Below are 14,451 nucleotides of genomic sequence, written 5' to 3'. Positions count from 1 at the left end.
CAATTTCTCCTGTTACCCTTGCAAAAATAAAAAAATACTTGCTAAAACATAATTTTGAGGAAAGAACAATTATTTTTTATTTTCACGGCTCTACGTTATAAACTTATGTGAAACACTTGGGGGTTGAAAGTGCTCACCACACATCTAGATAAGATCCTTTTGGGGTCTAGTTTCCAAAATGGGGTCACTTGTGGGGTGTTTCTACTGTTTAGGCACATCAGGGGCTCTGCAAATGCAACGTGACGCCCGCAGACCATTCCATCAAAGTCTGCATTTCAAATGTCACTACTTCCCTTCCGAGCCCTGACGTGCGCCCAAACAGTGGTTTACCCCCACATATGGGGTACCAGCGTACTCACAACAAACTGGGCAACAAATATTGGGGTCCAATTTCTCCTGTTACCCTTGTGAAAATAAACAATTGCTTGCTAAAACATCTTTTTTGAGGAAAGAAAAATGATTTTTTATTTTCACGGCTCTGCGTTGTAAACTTCTGTGAAGCACTTGGGGGTTGAACGTGCTCACCACACATCTAGATAAGTTCCTTGGGGGGTCTAGTTTCCAAAATGGGGTCACTTGTGGGGGGTTTCTACTGTTTAGGCACATCAGGGGCTCTGCAAACATAACATGATTCCCGCAGACCATTCCATCAAAGTCTGCATTCCAAACCGTCACTACTTCCCTTCCGAGCCCCGCCATGTGCCCAAACAGTGGTTTACCCCCACATATGGGGTATCAGCGTACTCAGGAGAAACTGGACAACAACTTTTGGGGTCAAATTTTTCCTGTTACCCTTGGGAAAATTAAAAAATTCTGGGCTAAAAAAATATTTTTGAGGAAAGAAAACACATTTTTTATTTTCACGTCTCTGCGTTATAAACTTCTGTGAAGCACTTGGGGGTTCAAAGTGCTCACCACACATCTAGATAAGTTCCCTTGGGGGTCTAGTTTCCAAAGTGGGGTCAATTGTGGGGAGTTCCTACTGTTTAGGCACATCAGGGGCTCTGCAAACGCAACGTGACGCCCGCAGAGCATTCCATTAAAGTCTGCATTTCAAAACGTCACTACTTCCCTTCCGCTCCCCGATGTGTGCCAAAACAGTGGTTTACCCCCACATATGGGGTATCAGCGTACTCAGGAGAAACTGCACAACAACTTTTGGGGTCCAATTTCTCCTGTTACCCTTGGGAAAATAAAAAATTGTGGGTTAAAAAATCACTTTTGAGGAAAGAAAAATAATTTTATATTTTCATGGCTCTGCGTTATAAACTTCTGTGAATCACTTGAGGGTTCAAAGTGCTCACCACACATCTAGATTAGTTCCTTGGGAGGTCTAGTTTCCAAAATGGGGTCACTTGTGTGGGAGCTCCAATGTTTAGGCACACAGGGGCTCTCCAAACGCGACATGGTGTCCGCTAATGATTGGAGCTAATTTTCCATTCAAAAAGCCAAATGGCGTGCCTTCCCTTCCGAGCCCTGCCGTGCGCCCAAACAGTGGTTTACCCCCACATATGGGGTATCATCGTACTCAGGACAAACTGGACAACAACATTTGGGGTCCAATTTCTCTTATTATCCTTGGGAAAATAAAAAACTCCGGGCTAAAAATCATTTTTGAGGAAAGAAAAATATTTTTTTATTTTCATGGCTCTGCGTTATAAACTTCTGTGAAGCACCTGGGGGTTTTAAGTGCTCACTATACATCTAGATTAGTTCCTTGGGGGGTCTAGTTTCCAATATGGGGTCACTTGTAGGGGAGCTCTAATGTTTAGGCACACAGGGGCTCTCCGAACGCAACATGGTGTCCACTAACGATTGGAGCTAATTTTCCATTGAAAAAGTCAAATGGCGCGCCTTCCCTTCCAAGCCTTGCCGTGCACCCAAACAGTGGTTTACCCCCACATATGAGGTATCGGCGTACTCAGGAGAAATTGCCCAACAAATTTTAGGATCCATTTTATCCTGTTGCCCATGTGAAAATGAAAAAATTGAGGCTAAAAAAATTTTTTTGTGAAAAAAAAGTACTTTTTCATTTTTTACGGATCAATTTGTGAAGCACCTGAGAGTTTAAAGTGCTCACTATGCATCTAGATAAGTTCCTTGGGGGGTCTAGTTTCCAAAATGGGGTCACATGTGGGGGAGCTTCAATGTTTAGGCACACAGGGTCTCTCCAAACGCGACATGGTGTCCGCTAACGATGGAGATAATTTTTCATTCAAAAAGTCAAATGGCGCGCCTTCCCTTCCGAGCCTTGCCGTGCACCCAAACAGTGGTTTACCCCCACATGTGAGGTATCAGTGTACTCAGGAGAAATTGCCCAATACATTTTAGGATCCATTTTATCCTGCTGCCCATGTGGAAATGAACAAATTGAGGCTAAAAGAAATTTTTTGTGAAAAAAAAAGTACTTTTTCATTTTTACGGATCAATTTGTGAAGCACCTGGGGGATTAAAGTGCTCACTATGCATCTAGATAAGTTCCTTGGGGCGTCTAGTTTCCAAAATGGGGTCACTTGTGGGGGAGCTCCAATGTTTAGGCACACGGGGGCTCTCCAAACGCGACATGGTGTCCGCTAAAGATTGGAGCCAATTTTTCATTGAAAAAGTCAAATGGCGCTCCTTCGCTTCCGAGCCCTGCCGTGCCCACAAACAGTGGTTTACCCCCACATATGAGGTATCAACGTACTCAGGACAAATTGGACAACAACTTTTGTGGTCCAGTTTCTCCTTTTACCCTTGGGAAAATAAAAAAATTGTTGCTAAAAGATCATTTTTGTGACTAAAAAGTTAAATGTTCACTTTTTCCTTCCATGTTGCTTCTGCTGTTGTGAAACACCTGAAGGGTTAATTAACTTCTTGAATGTGGTTTTGAGCACCTTGAGGGGTGCAGTTTTTAGAATGGTGTCACTTTGGGTATTTTCAGCCATATAGAACCCTCAAACTGACTTCAAATGTGAGGTGGTCCCTAAAAAAAATGGTTTTGTAAATTTTGTTGTAAAAATGAGAAATCACTGGTCAAATTTTAACCCTTATAACTTCCTAGCAAAAAAAAAATTTATTTCCAAAATTGTGCTGATGTAAAGTAGACATGTGGGAAATGTTATTTATTAACTATTTTGTGTCACATAACTCTCTGGTTTAACAGAATAAAAATTCAAAATGTGAAAATTGCGAAATTTTCAAAATTTTTGCCAAATTTCCGTTTTTTTCACAAATAAACTCAGAAATTATCGACCTAAATTTACCACTAACATGAAGCCCAATATGTCACGAAAAAACAATCTCAGAACCGCAAGGATCCGTTGAAGCGTTCCTGAGTTATTACCTCATAAAGGGACACTGGTCAGAATTGCAAAAAATGGCAAGGTCATTAAGGCCAAAATAGGCTGGGTCATGAAGGGGTTAACTTAGTCGCGCGCACAATGTAAATATGTTCTTGTTTGTAACGTTCAAGTGTTCTCACCTCCCATAAAGGGAAACACAGTTATATTAATTTGTTTTATAGCATTTCAAAAATTTTGCATGTCTTTTGCTAATGTATAGCTGTTTTCTTTTCCCAGTTCGGGAGTGTTGGATTTAACCAGGGGGGGGTTTGGTGCAGCGCCCCAGAGTCCTGGTCGTTGCAGCAATGTCATTTTTCCACCAGGGGGAGTGATGTTACATCTGAAGGCAATGAAGGAGATCTTCTTACCAGGTATCATGGACCGGGTCAGGCCACCGTGACATTCCCCGAACCGGAGGACCCGGTACCGAGTACCCCATTGCCCTTACGTGGGTGAGCTCCAATAGCACTCTGGAAAAGGTTTTCATCCAGGATATCTCTGTACTTAGTCGCATTCATGTTTCCTTCAATGACATTCAGTCGTCCTGTCCCTACAGCTGAAAAACACCCCCATAGCATGATGCTGCCACCACCATGTTTCACTGTTGGGATTGTATTGGGAAGATGATGAGCAGTGCCTGGTTTTCTCCCCACATATGGAGCGCCCCACCAGGGCAGCGGGGTACTGGGTACCTGGTCCGGTACTAAATGGGATGTCACGGTGGCTGCGACCCGGTCCGTGGCCCTGGGCACCCAATTAAAGAGAAAAGTCTTTAAGGGGATTTGTAATGTCTATGTTCATGACGCCACCTGTGGTGTTCAGTCAGTTGGGACCGATGCCGCTTAAAGGGGTCCTCTGGGGTGATGGTATGGTGGCTACATGGTGATGCTTCCCACAGGTGAAGCGGGGTCCCCAGGGCTTCCCAAGTGTAGAGCACCGATGGTGTGGTGGAATGTATGGCAAAGAACGAGGACACAGGTCTGCAGTCTTTACCTGGTTTACTGATGGTAGTAGTCCTCAGTCCAGGGTACCAAGTGCAGGGTAGCTGTAGTCTGGCCGGCATGGAGGCAATAGGAGATCCCTCTCCCAAGTGAGGTCCGTAAGCCTTTCCTACTTATGCTGTTTAGTTGATTAGGTCCCTGCCGCTTGGAGCTCCGTGCAAGTCCCCTATCTCCTGTCCTAAGACAGATGTCTGTACGATAGGCAGTTCAAGCCTGTTTATAGGGTCTCTATTATGACCCAGGCTGTAAAGTTACTGCTTCACCCCAGACTTGATGCAGGCAATTGACATACAGTCCTATGCCCTCCGGTTCTGCTAAGTATCCTATAGTCCCACTATAGCCTTGGGCTCCTAGTACCCAGTTCTGCGCTCTGGCTCCCAGGGTGTCCTTCCGCTGTTCCCCTGCTGAGCCTCTTCCTCCTCTGTGCTTCTTCCCTCTAAGCTCCTCCACAATTCATCTCTGTCAGTAATCCTCTTTCCAGGGGTTGCAGCTCCAGACGTCCTTTTTCTCACTCTTGGAGACCAACTGTCTCCCTCAGACTAACTAACTCCTCCTCCAGACCAGATACATAAAATCTAAGGAAGCTCCCCTGAATCCAGGTCCTGAGCTCCCCCTCCTGGCTTAGATTCAGATTTGTTGAATGTGAGTGCCTTACCTGATAGAAAGAATCTCTCTTGCCTCCAAGCGTGACATCACCCTCCCCGAAAGGAAGGCAACATCACTGCAACAACCAGTTCCCTGGGGAGTTGCACATACCACTTAGAATTATCACCAAAAAGGTCTATCTTCGTCTCATCAGATCAGAGAATTTTATTTCTCGTAGTCTGGGAGTCCTTCATGTGTTTTTTTTAGCAAACTCTGAGGGCTTTCATATGTCTTGCATTGAGGAGAGCCTCCCGTCGGGCCACTCTGCCATAAAGGCCTGACTGGTGGAGGGCTTCAGTGATAGTTGACTTTTGTGAAACTTTCTCCCATCTCCCTACTGCATCTCTGGAGCTCAGCCACAGTGATCTTGGGGTTCTTCTTTACCTCTCTCACCAAGGCTATTCTCCCATGATTGCTCCGTTGGCTAGACGGCCAGGTCTAGAAAGACTTCTGGTGGTCCCAAACTTCTTCCATTTAAGGATTATGGAGGCCACTGTGCTCTTAGGAACCTTGAGTATTGCAGAAATTCTGTTGTTACCTTGGCCAGACCTTTGCCTTGCCACAATTCTGTCTCTGAGTTCCATGGCCAGTTCATTTGACCTCATCATTCTCATTTGGTCTGACATGCACTGTGAGCTGTGAGGTCTTAGGGTACCGTCTCACTATACGATTTACCAACGATCACGACCTGCGATACGACCTGGCCGTGATCGTTGGTAAGTCGTTGTGTGGTCGCTGGGGAGCTGTCACACAGACCGCTCTCCAGCGACCAACGATGCCGAGGTTCGCTGGTAACCAGGGTAAACATCGGGTTACTAAGCGCAGGGCCGCGCTTAGTAACCCAATGTTTACCGTGGTTACCAGCGTAAAAGTAAAAAAAAAAAAAAACGTACATACTCACTATCTGATGTCCGTCAGGTCCCTTGCCGTCTGCTTCCCGCTCTGACTGAGTGCCGCCGTAAAGTGAAAGCAGATCACAGCGGCGACGTCACCGCTGTGATCTGCTCTCACTTTCCGGCCGGCAGACAGTCAGAGCGGGAAGCGGACGGCAAGGGACCTGACGGACATCAGATGGTGAGTATGTACGGTTTGTTTTTTTTTACTTTTACGCTGGTAACCACGGTAAACATCGGGTTACTAAGCGCGGCCCTGCGCTTAGTAACCCGATGTTTACCCTGGTTACAAGCGATCGCATTGCTGGATCGCTGTCACACACAACGATCCAGCAATGACAGCGGGAGATCCAGCGACGAAAGAAAGTTTCAAACGATCTGCTACGACGTACGATTCACAGCAGGGTCCCTGATCGCAGTAGTGTGTCAGACACTGCGAGATCGTAACTATATCGCTAGAACGTCACGAATCGTGCCGTCGTAGCGATGAAAATGCCACTGTGTGACGGTACCCTTATATAGACAGGTGTGTGCCTTTCCACATCAAGTCCAATCAGTTTAAACACAGCTGGACTTCAGTGAAGGAGTAGAACCATCTCAAGGAGGATCCCAAGGAAATGGACAGCATGTGACTTAAATATGAGTGTCTAAGCAAGGGGTCTGAATACTTATGACCATGTGATATTTCAGTTTTTCTTTTTATTCAATTTGCAAAAATGACTACATTTCTGTTTTTGTTCAATCAAGATGGGGTGCAGAGTGTACATTAATGAGAAAAAAAAATAACTTTTTTGAATTTACAAAATGGCTGCAATGAAACAATGAGTGAAAAATTTCAAGGGGTCTGAATACCTTCCGTACCCACTGTAAGTGTCATATGCTCTGTCAGTATATACATACCTTTTCTGAAATACCGCATAGTCTGCAATACCATTAAGCACAAGGCACCACTAACCAAACAACACCATGAAGACCAAGGAGATCTCCAAACAAGTCATGGAAAAAGTTGTTGAGAAGTACAAGTCAGAGTTGAGTTATAAAAGGAAAAAAAATATCCCATTCTGTGATGATCCCTCGATGCACCATCAAATCCATTATCATCAAATAGAAGGAACATGGTACCACATCAAACCTTCCAAGAGAGGGCCACCTACCAAAACTCTCAGCCTGTGCAAGAAGGGTATTAATCAGAGAGGTAGCACAGAGACAAAAGGTAACCCTGATGGAGCTGCAGAGTCCCCAAGCTGAGACTGGAGTATCTGTCCATACAACCACAAAATGCCACCCACTCCATAGAGGTGGCCTTTATGGAAGAGTGGGCAGAAAAAAACCTTTACTTACACACAAAATTGTAAGGCTCGTTTTGAGTTTGCCAAAAGACATGTGGGAGTCTCCCCAAATGTATGGAGGAAGGTGCTGTGGTCAGATGAGACCAAAATTGAACAATTTGGCCACCAAGGTAAATGCTATGTCTGGTGCCAAACCACCACAGCTCATCAAGCCCAAGAAAACATCCCACAGCATGATGCTGCCACCACCATGTTTCATTGTGGGGATGTTTTTCATCAGCAGGGAAAGGAAAAATGGTCCGAGTCTAGGGGAAGATGGATAGTGCGAAATACAGGGATATTCTTGAGCAAAACCTGTTTGAGTCTGTCAGTGATTTGAGACTGGGATGGAGGTTCACCTTCCAACAAGACAGTGACCCAAGGCATACTGCTAAAGCAACACTCTAGTGGTTCAAGAGGAAATGTGTGCATATTTTGAAATGGATTAGTCAAATCCAATTGAGATTCTGTGGTTAGACTCAAAGATTGCTGTTTACCAAAGGAAACCAGCTAACTTGAAGGAGCTGTAGCAATTTTGCCTTAAAGAATGGGCATAAATCCCAGTGGCAAGATGTGGAAAGCTCATAGTGACTTATCCAAAGTGACTTGCAGCTGTAATTACCACAAAAGGAGGCTCTACAAAGTACGGACTTTAGGGGATGAATAGATATGCTCATTGAAGTTTTCAGTTATTTTGTCCTATTTGTTGTTTGCTTCACACAAAAAAAAGAAAACCAAATGTTTACAGCTTTAGGCATCTTCTTTACATGAACTGATGCAAACCCTCCAAAAAATGTGAAATTCCAGGCTGTGAGGTAATAAAACATGAAAAATGGCAAGGGGGTGAATACTTTCGCAAGTCACTGTAGCATAATGCGCTCCATAGTCCCATAGTCCTCCATGTGGTATAATGCACTCCCCATAGTCCTCCATACAGTATAATGGACTCCATGGTCCTCCATATAGTATATTGCACTCCCCATAGTTCTCCATACAGTATAAAGCATCTGATAGTCATGCATATAGTATAATGTACTCCCCATAGTCCTCCATACAGTATAATGCACTCTCCATAGTCCTTCAAATAGTAAAATGCACCCCATAGTCCTCTGTATAGTATTATGGCCATCACTATGTACTCACTGAAAAGAAAATACAATACTCACCTCTACTCCCCAGTCCCCCGCTCCTCCGGTCTCTGCAGTGAGGGTTCTGAAACACTGCATCATCGCGCCTACTGCACTGAGACGTCAGACGCCAAGGGGGAATGATGGGCTCACCACTACTTTCAACTGTGGCAGGATGTCGATACAGTAGAACATGCGATGACAGACAGGGGGGCAGATGCCGGCACTGGCACCAGGCTTCACTTGGCGCACTGGCCCCATAACAGACACGTGGCCTGCTGACATTGGCGGTAAGCCACTGGTAGATTGCTTGTTTTGGACAGATGAATTATAGAACAGATCACTGCATGATATTCTCTTGTATAAGCCTTTATTATAGTTTTAGGATAAATAATTTAACACATTTTACTTATGTGACATATCTATTTACAGACACTTACAGGAAATTCATACTTATAAAAACAGAAAATATAGCTGTTGCCTGCTCAGCATAACATTGGTTATGTGGTCCACAAATGTAAAATCTAAGCTTCTTTCTTATATATTTTCATTACCTGTTGCTGTATTTTTAATTTGTTTTTGTTTTTTTGTGTAAATTATACATTACATTGTTAAGACATTGGGCAGGTATTCTGTCAAAGGTAATTGCTTTATGTCTAGAAATCTTAGGGTATGTTTCCACGTTCAGGAAACGCTGCGTTTTTGACACTGCGTTTTTCCGCAGCGTCAAAAACGCAGCGTCCAGATGTTACAGCATAGTGGAGGGGATTTCATGAAATCCCGACTCCACTATGCGTTAAAAAACGCATGCTCAGGGGCGGATGGTGCCTGGAGATAGCTCTGCCTCCAGAGCTGATTTTATATATTAGGAGGTGCCAGTGTGATGGCCGCTCTCTGCTCTCCTGATAACTGACACATCTGCAGGTTCCTCTCAGCTTCCAGCTCCCAGGCGGACAGGGCCGCAATATTGTTACAATACAGCAGAGCTGTGAGAGAAGTAAAAATGTCATTTCTCCCCTGTTCTGTGTTGGTTATACTTGTCTCACTGTAGTGGTAACTCCTCTTCATGTAAAATCAGCTCTGGAGGCAGAGTTATCTGGATGCATCGTCCTCCCCAGAGCCTGGAAGAGGTCACTTCTATAAAGTGATAAGATGATTTATCCACAACAATACAGCTGATATGAGACACACAGGGATCACTCTCCTCAGTCTATATCCTGTATGCCCATATTAATAGTTTAGATAGGGAAAATGTGGTGACAGATTCCCTCAATTCCATATGCTCATTTATTATTGTCATAAATAAAACTCTAGAAAGTAACTATATTGATATTAAAAGAACAATAAATAAATACTGATTGGTGTATTTACTGGAAATTATACCTTTGTTAGGTCAGTTTAAATAGTAACATGCCACAAAAAAACGTATTTTCCATCCCCATCACTTTTTGCTTTTCATAGTTAATTGAATGGTGGCTTTGCTGAGGTTTCTTATGGATGACAATAGAGCCAAATACATATTTCCCTCTGAAAAACATTGATGCAGCTAACTTTAACCCATCCCTTACAGGGCCACTGTTTGTTTTTGCGTTTTTGTTTATTTCCCGTCAGCCAGATATACAAGGTTACATACAGGTTGTGTACATTTGTGCCTGGACAAATACGTTTTATTACTCAAGCTGATGGCTGCAAATATCTAATATATATGAGCACGGGGAGACTGCATATTACCGCTTCTGAATGATTGCTCCGTCAGTAACTACATGAAGAAAATCTTGTTAGATTTCACAATATAAATAGCTTATTTTATTAATAGATCTCTAAAATAGAACTCCAGCGAGAGAAAGAAAAACATCAAGAGAGAATGAAAGATAAAGAATAAGAGAAAGAGAGAAACAATAAGAGAAAGAAAAATTAGAGAGAGAAAGAAAGAAAGAAAGAAAGAAAGAAAGAAAGAAAGAAAGAAAGAAAGAAAGAAAGAAAGAAAGAAAGAAAGAAAGAAAGAAAGAGAAAAAAACAGCAAGAGAGAAATAAAGAGAAAAAATGAGAGAAAGAAAGAAAGAGGATACTTCAGTCATTCTGGCATGGATTTCTGAGTAAATACACCAGCCACAATAAGCCTTAGAGATCCTTAATAATATGTGTATTTTGTTTTGTGAAGTCTGGAGACTGATCAGCTTTAGCCGGTTTTCTCATTTTCAACCAATGAACACCAGATGGCACCCTGGTGACATCGAACATAATTTAGCTGTCATATTGAAAGGATTGTCCAAAAATATATATTAACTTATGCCAATTTTGATTTACTTAAAGAGATTTGTCATTATTGTCATATTGATGAACTATCCATAGGATACGTCATCAATATCAGATGGGTGGGGGTCCGACACCTGGTAACACCACTGATCAGCTGTTACAAGCTGCAAACAAAAGTGATTGCTTGTATCACAATAAATGGGTGCAGCTAACGACCGCCAGTTTTAAGCTTACCCTTAGGGTGCTTCACATTGTGTTCTGGTACCCGTTTGTTGGGGCCATAGACTATAATTACGCAGACTTGTACTGGAAGCGGACACTCAGATGTAGTAGACTGTGTCTGGGTGTCCGTCTCCAGCAGGCATACATGCCCGATAATGATGCATGTCAGAGCGCATACGTTATAGTCAATGGCCCCGCCATCACGTACGCCAAATCCAGTTCTGCGGTGGATTCCGACATAAGCCCTGACATGCCAGTATGCAGTGTGAAAGCACCCTTAGTCTTCTTTTGTTCCTTATACAGCTGAGAGCCGTACAAGTCTTTACGTAGGAATTCTCTCATAGTGGTGGCTGTAGGGGGCCAGAGTTTCTTTGTTTAAAGAACATGGACCACTTTGGGGTCATTTTTTTACTTACATGCATGTACATTTTGTGTGAAAAGCATTTTTGCAACAGGTTTTCATAAAGAATGTGGGCCAATTTGGCTTCTATTGCCACCATGTATCACCATACATATCAGGCTGCAGAATAAGTTAACTGTTAATCCATTAAGGAGCTCATCTGGCACTGCTGTTTTGTAACTATTATCACTCTTCTCCTGAACCATCTGCTAAGCTGATTTATGACCAAATCAAAGTTTCTCTTTCAATTGATCATACACCAGCTTAGAATATTGAGCTAAGGGTTAAAGGTCACGCTGGTAGACAAACTCATGGACAGATTTGCTTTTAAATTATTCTTGGTTATTAATTTGATTCATAGAGGTTGCAAAAGCCAAAATGTCCAGAAGTTTAAGGAAACTCTATTGCCAGAATGCTTTAATTGACTATTAAGAAGGACTTGATTTTGCAGATCGGCTGTTTCACCCACAAAACAGAGTGTAAAAAACTAATGTCATGGCAGCACTACCTGGCCTTACTAATTAATATGCTGCAGACAGTATGCAAATGACTGACACATCCCATAGTGTCAAGTGATCGTATTAATCTGATCCATCTCTCTTATGCATCTAATACAAGGTCAGGTTACTGAGAAAAAAAGTCTTTTAGCAAAATAGTCCAGTGTTTCTGTCCCCTCCTGGCCTGATGAAGTCTTCAGCATAAACATATCAGCCTCTGCAGGGAAGAGATGGAGTCCAGGGCAATGAGGTTTTACATTTGGGTCAAGTCATGGGTGCGGTACTGCAGATATGAGTCTGGTTTCTGCTGAGGGCGAGGTATGGAGAATTCCTTGGCTGGTTCCATGTCCTGTAAATGGGGGAAAAAGACAATATTTCAGACAGGGGTTTCTAGTTGACTGACAAGTAGCTTGTTCCTAATTTGTACAAAGTGTGAACCATTAGTTTGGAAATGAAACCTATTCATGACTAATATAAAACCTTCTGTTTCCCTCTCATGGGCTGTTAGTTACTCTCATTATCCCAGCTTTGAAGAGTGATAATCTATATAATGTGCTCACTTCACTTCACAGCCATTTTGCAGATTTTCCAAGTCTAAATACACACTGTGCCTGTGGCCACTGTCGAGTATATACACTCAGGAGATATGAGCCTGAGAGTGGCCATAGGCAGGTTTGTTGCCTAGATATCCGTCCACCATAAGGAACTTTTTAAACCCATCATGACGTATGACATATAATTACTAGTGATGAGCGAATATACTCGTTACCCGAGATGTCCTCCGAGTATTTTTTAGTGCTCGGAGATTTAGTTTTCCTCACCTGAGCTGAATGATTTACATCTGTTAGCCAGCTTGATTACATGTTGGGGATTCCCTAGCAACCAAGCAACCCCCACATGTACTTATGCTGGCTAAGGCTACTTTCACACTAGCCCGTTGGTACGGGCCGTCCAAACCGTCGGCCCGACGTACCAATGGACAGTGTGTTAATGTAGCACAACGTGGGCAGCGGATGCAGTTTTACAACGCATCCGCTGCCCATTGTGAGTTCCGGGGAGGAGGGGCGGAGTTTGGGCCGCGCATGCGTGGTTGAAAATGGCGGACCCGGCGCACAAAAAAAGTTACATTGAACACTTTTTTGTGTGTCGCGGCCGCCAAAAACACGACGCATCCGGATGCGATGTGTGGCCATACGTCGCAATGCGTTGCTAATGCAAGTCTATGGAGAAAAAACGCATCCTGCGGGCAACTTTGCAGGATGCGTTTTTTCCTCCAAAACGACGCATTGCGACGTCCACCAGACGACGCCAGTGTGAAAGAAGCCTTACAGATGTAAATCATTCAGCTGCGGCAAAGAAAACTAAATCTCCGAGCACTAAAAAATACTCAAAGGACACCCGAGCGTCCTCGAGAAATCTCAAGTAACGAGTATACTCGCTCATCATTAATAATTATGTCATATGTCGTGTCCCTGCCTTTGCGAACCCGACTCTTCAGATGATGGTTGATTTATCCAGCCATCATGTAATTGAAAAGTACAATTCATCTCGCAAAAAACAAGACCTCACATGGACGAAAAAATAAAAAAGTTATGGCTATTGGAAGAGGAGGAAAAAATGATAACGAAAAAAAAAAGGAAAATAGCCCGGTCATGAAGGCGTTAATTTCTAGCATAGAAAATATGGCAGACGTTCTTCATGAGACAGTAACACTCTTCTGTCAGCTGTTGCAGGTATTGTGGCTAACTCCTATTTGGGTAAATGGAGAGAAAGACGCAGCCTGAGGACAAGAGCACGGCTGCATAAGGAAAAATGGTCTTTCTTCCTATCCTGGCAGACTATTTTTTTGTAAATGCCTTATGAGTAAATAACATTTACTTGCTTATGTTACTGGTTCAATTAAAAAGAAAACAAGTGATAAAACAATATGATGATTGTTAGCAAAAGTTATATGGGAACACAATTCGGCAGCATTAATAATATGGTTGGGCTCCGTCCTGAGTCATCGCTATTTCTCATGTGATACCATTCATTGGGTACAGCATATTGTAACACCATTATTAGGAAGGGAGGCTCCAGCTATAAATTGTGGAAATCTGGGCACCAGAAATGCAAATATAATGACTTAATGACTGAATAGGCATATCATTTGGGTGTTTCATGGATGACAGATAACAGTGTACTATCATAAACAATACACTAATAAAACTACTATACTGTAGAACATGTATATTTAGATTCATTGTGATGGGAAATTCTCATCTCCAATACACTTCATCCCAGTATAAAGTTTGAAGAAAATGTAGGATGTTTCCCAGAAAACAGTGCTCTAATGAGGTTTTCTTTCAAATGCTTCTACCTTTAACCATTAAATAGGAATATACAGTGGCATGTATAGTTTGGGCACCCTTGGTCAAAATTACTGTTATTATGAACACCTGCAAGGAGGCGTCATCCATGATGTTCTCAATGAACACTAAAGCTGCCATGGGCCTCCTGAGGAACTGTTATCATGGGAGGGAAACGCGTCAAGGCGATGCTGATCTAACATGTTCAAGCTAAGTATTATATTGAAAATTATCAGTTTGCTGATCTGTTTGGGCATAGTGCAATAGAAGTTTCATGTGCATAGGATATTTTTTGCTATTGGTTAACTGCGGCTGATCCGTTTAGGCATAGTGCAATAGAAGTTTGATGTGTATAGGATATTATTTATTATTAATTATTTTTTGCTATTGGTTAACTGTGATTCATGAGTG

At 42.8% G+C, this 14,451-nt stretch overlaps 1 protein-coding gene across 1 annotated transcript in view; it reads right to left on the bottom strand.

The window, feature by feature from the left end:
- Positions 1-8,672: 8,672 nt before the first annotated feature.
- LOC143788456 (retinoic acid-induced protein 3-like) overlaps positions 8,673-14,451 on the bottom strand; it is a 43,980-nt gene continuing 38,201 nt past the window's right edge. The window contains exon 4 of the mRNA XM_077278144.1: positions 8,673-12,041. Coding sequence (XP_077134259.1) covers positions 11,946-12,041 — 96 coding nt within the window. The 3' untranslated portion in view covers positions 8,673-11,945. The remainder of the gene's footprint in view (positions 12,042-14,451) is intronic.

The sequence above is a fragment of the Ranitomeya variabilis genome, chromosome 8, assembly GCF_051348905.1.
Source record: "Ranitomeya variabilis isolate aRanVar5 chromosome 8, aRanVar5.hap1, whole genome shotgun sequence".
Taxonomy (NCBI): domain Eukaryota; kingdom Metazoa; phylum Chordata; class Amphibia; order Anura; family Dendrobatidae; genus Ranitomeya; species Ranitomeya variabilis.
This window is presented reverse-complemented; position numbering and strand designations above follow the sequence as displayed.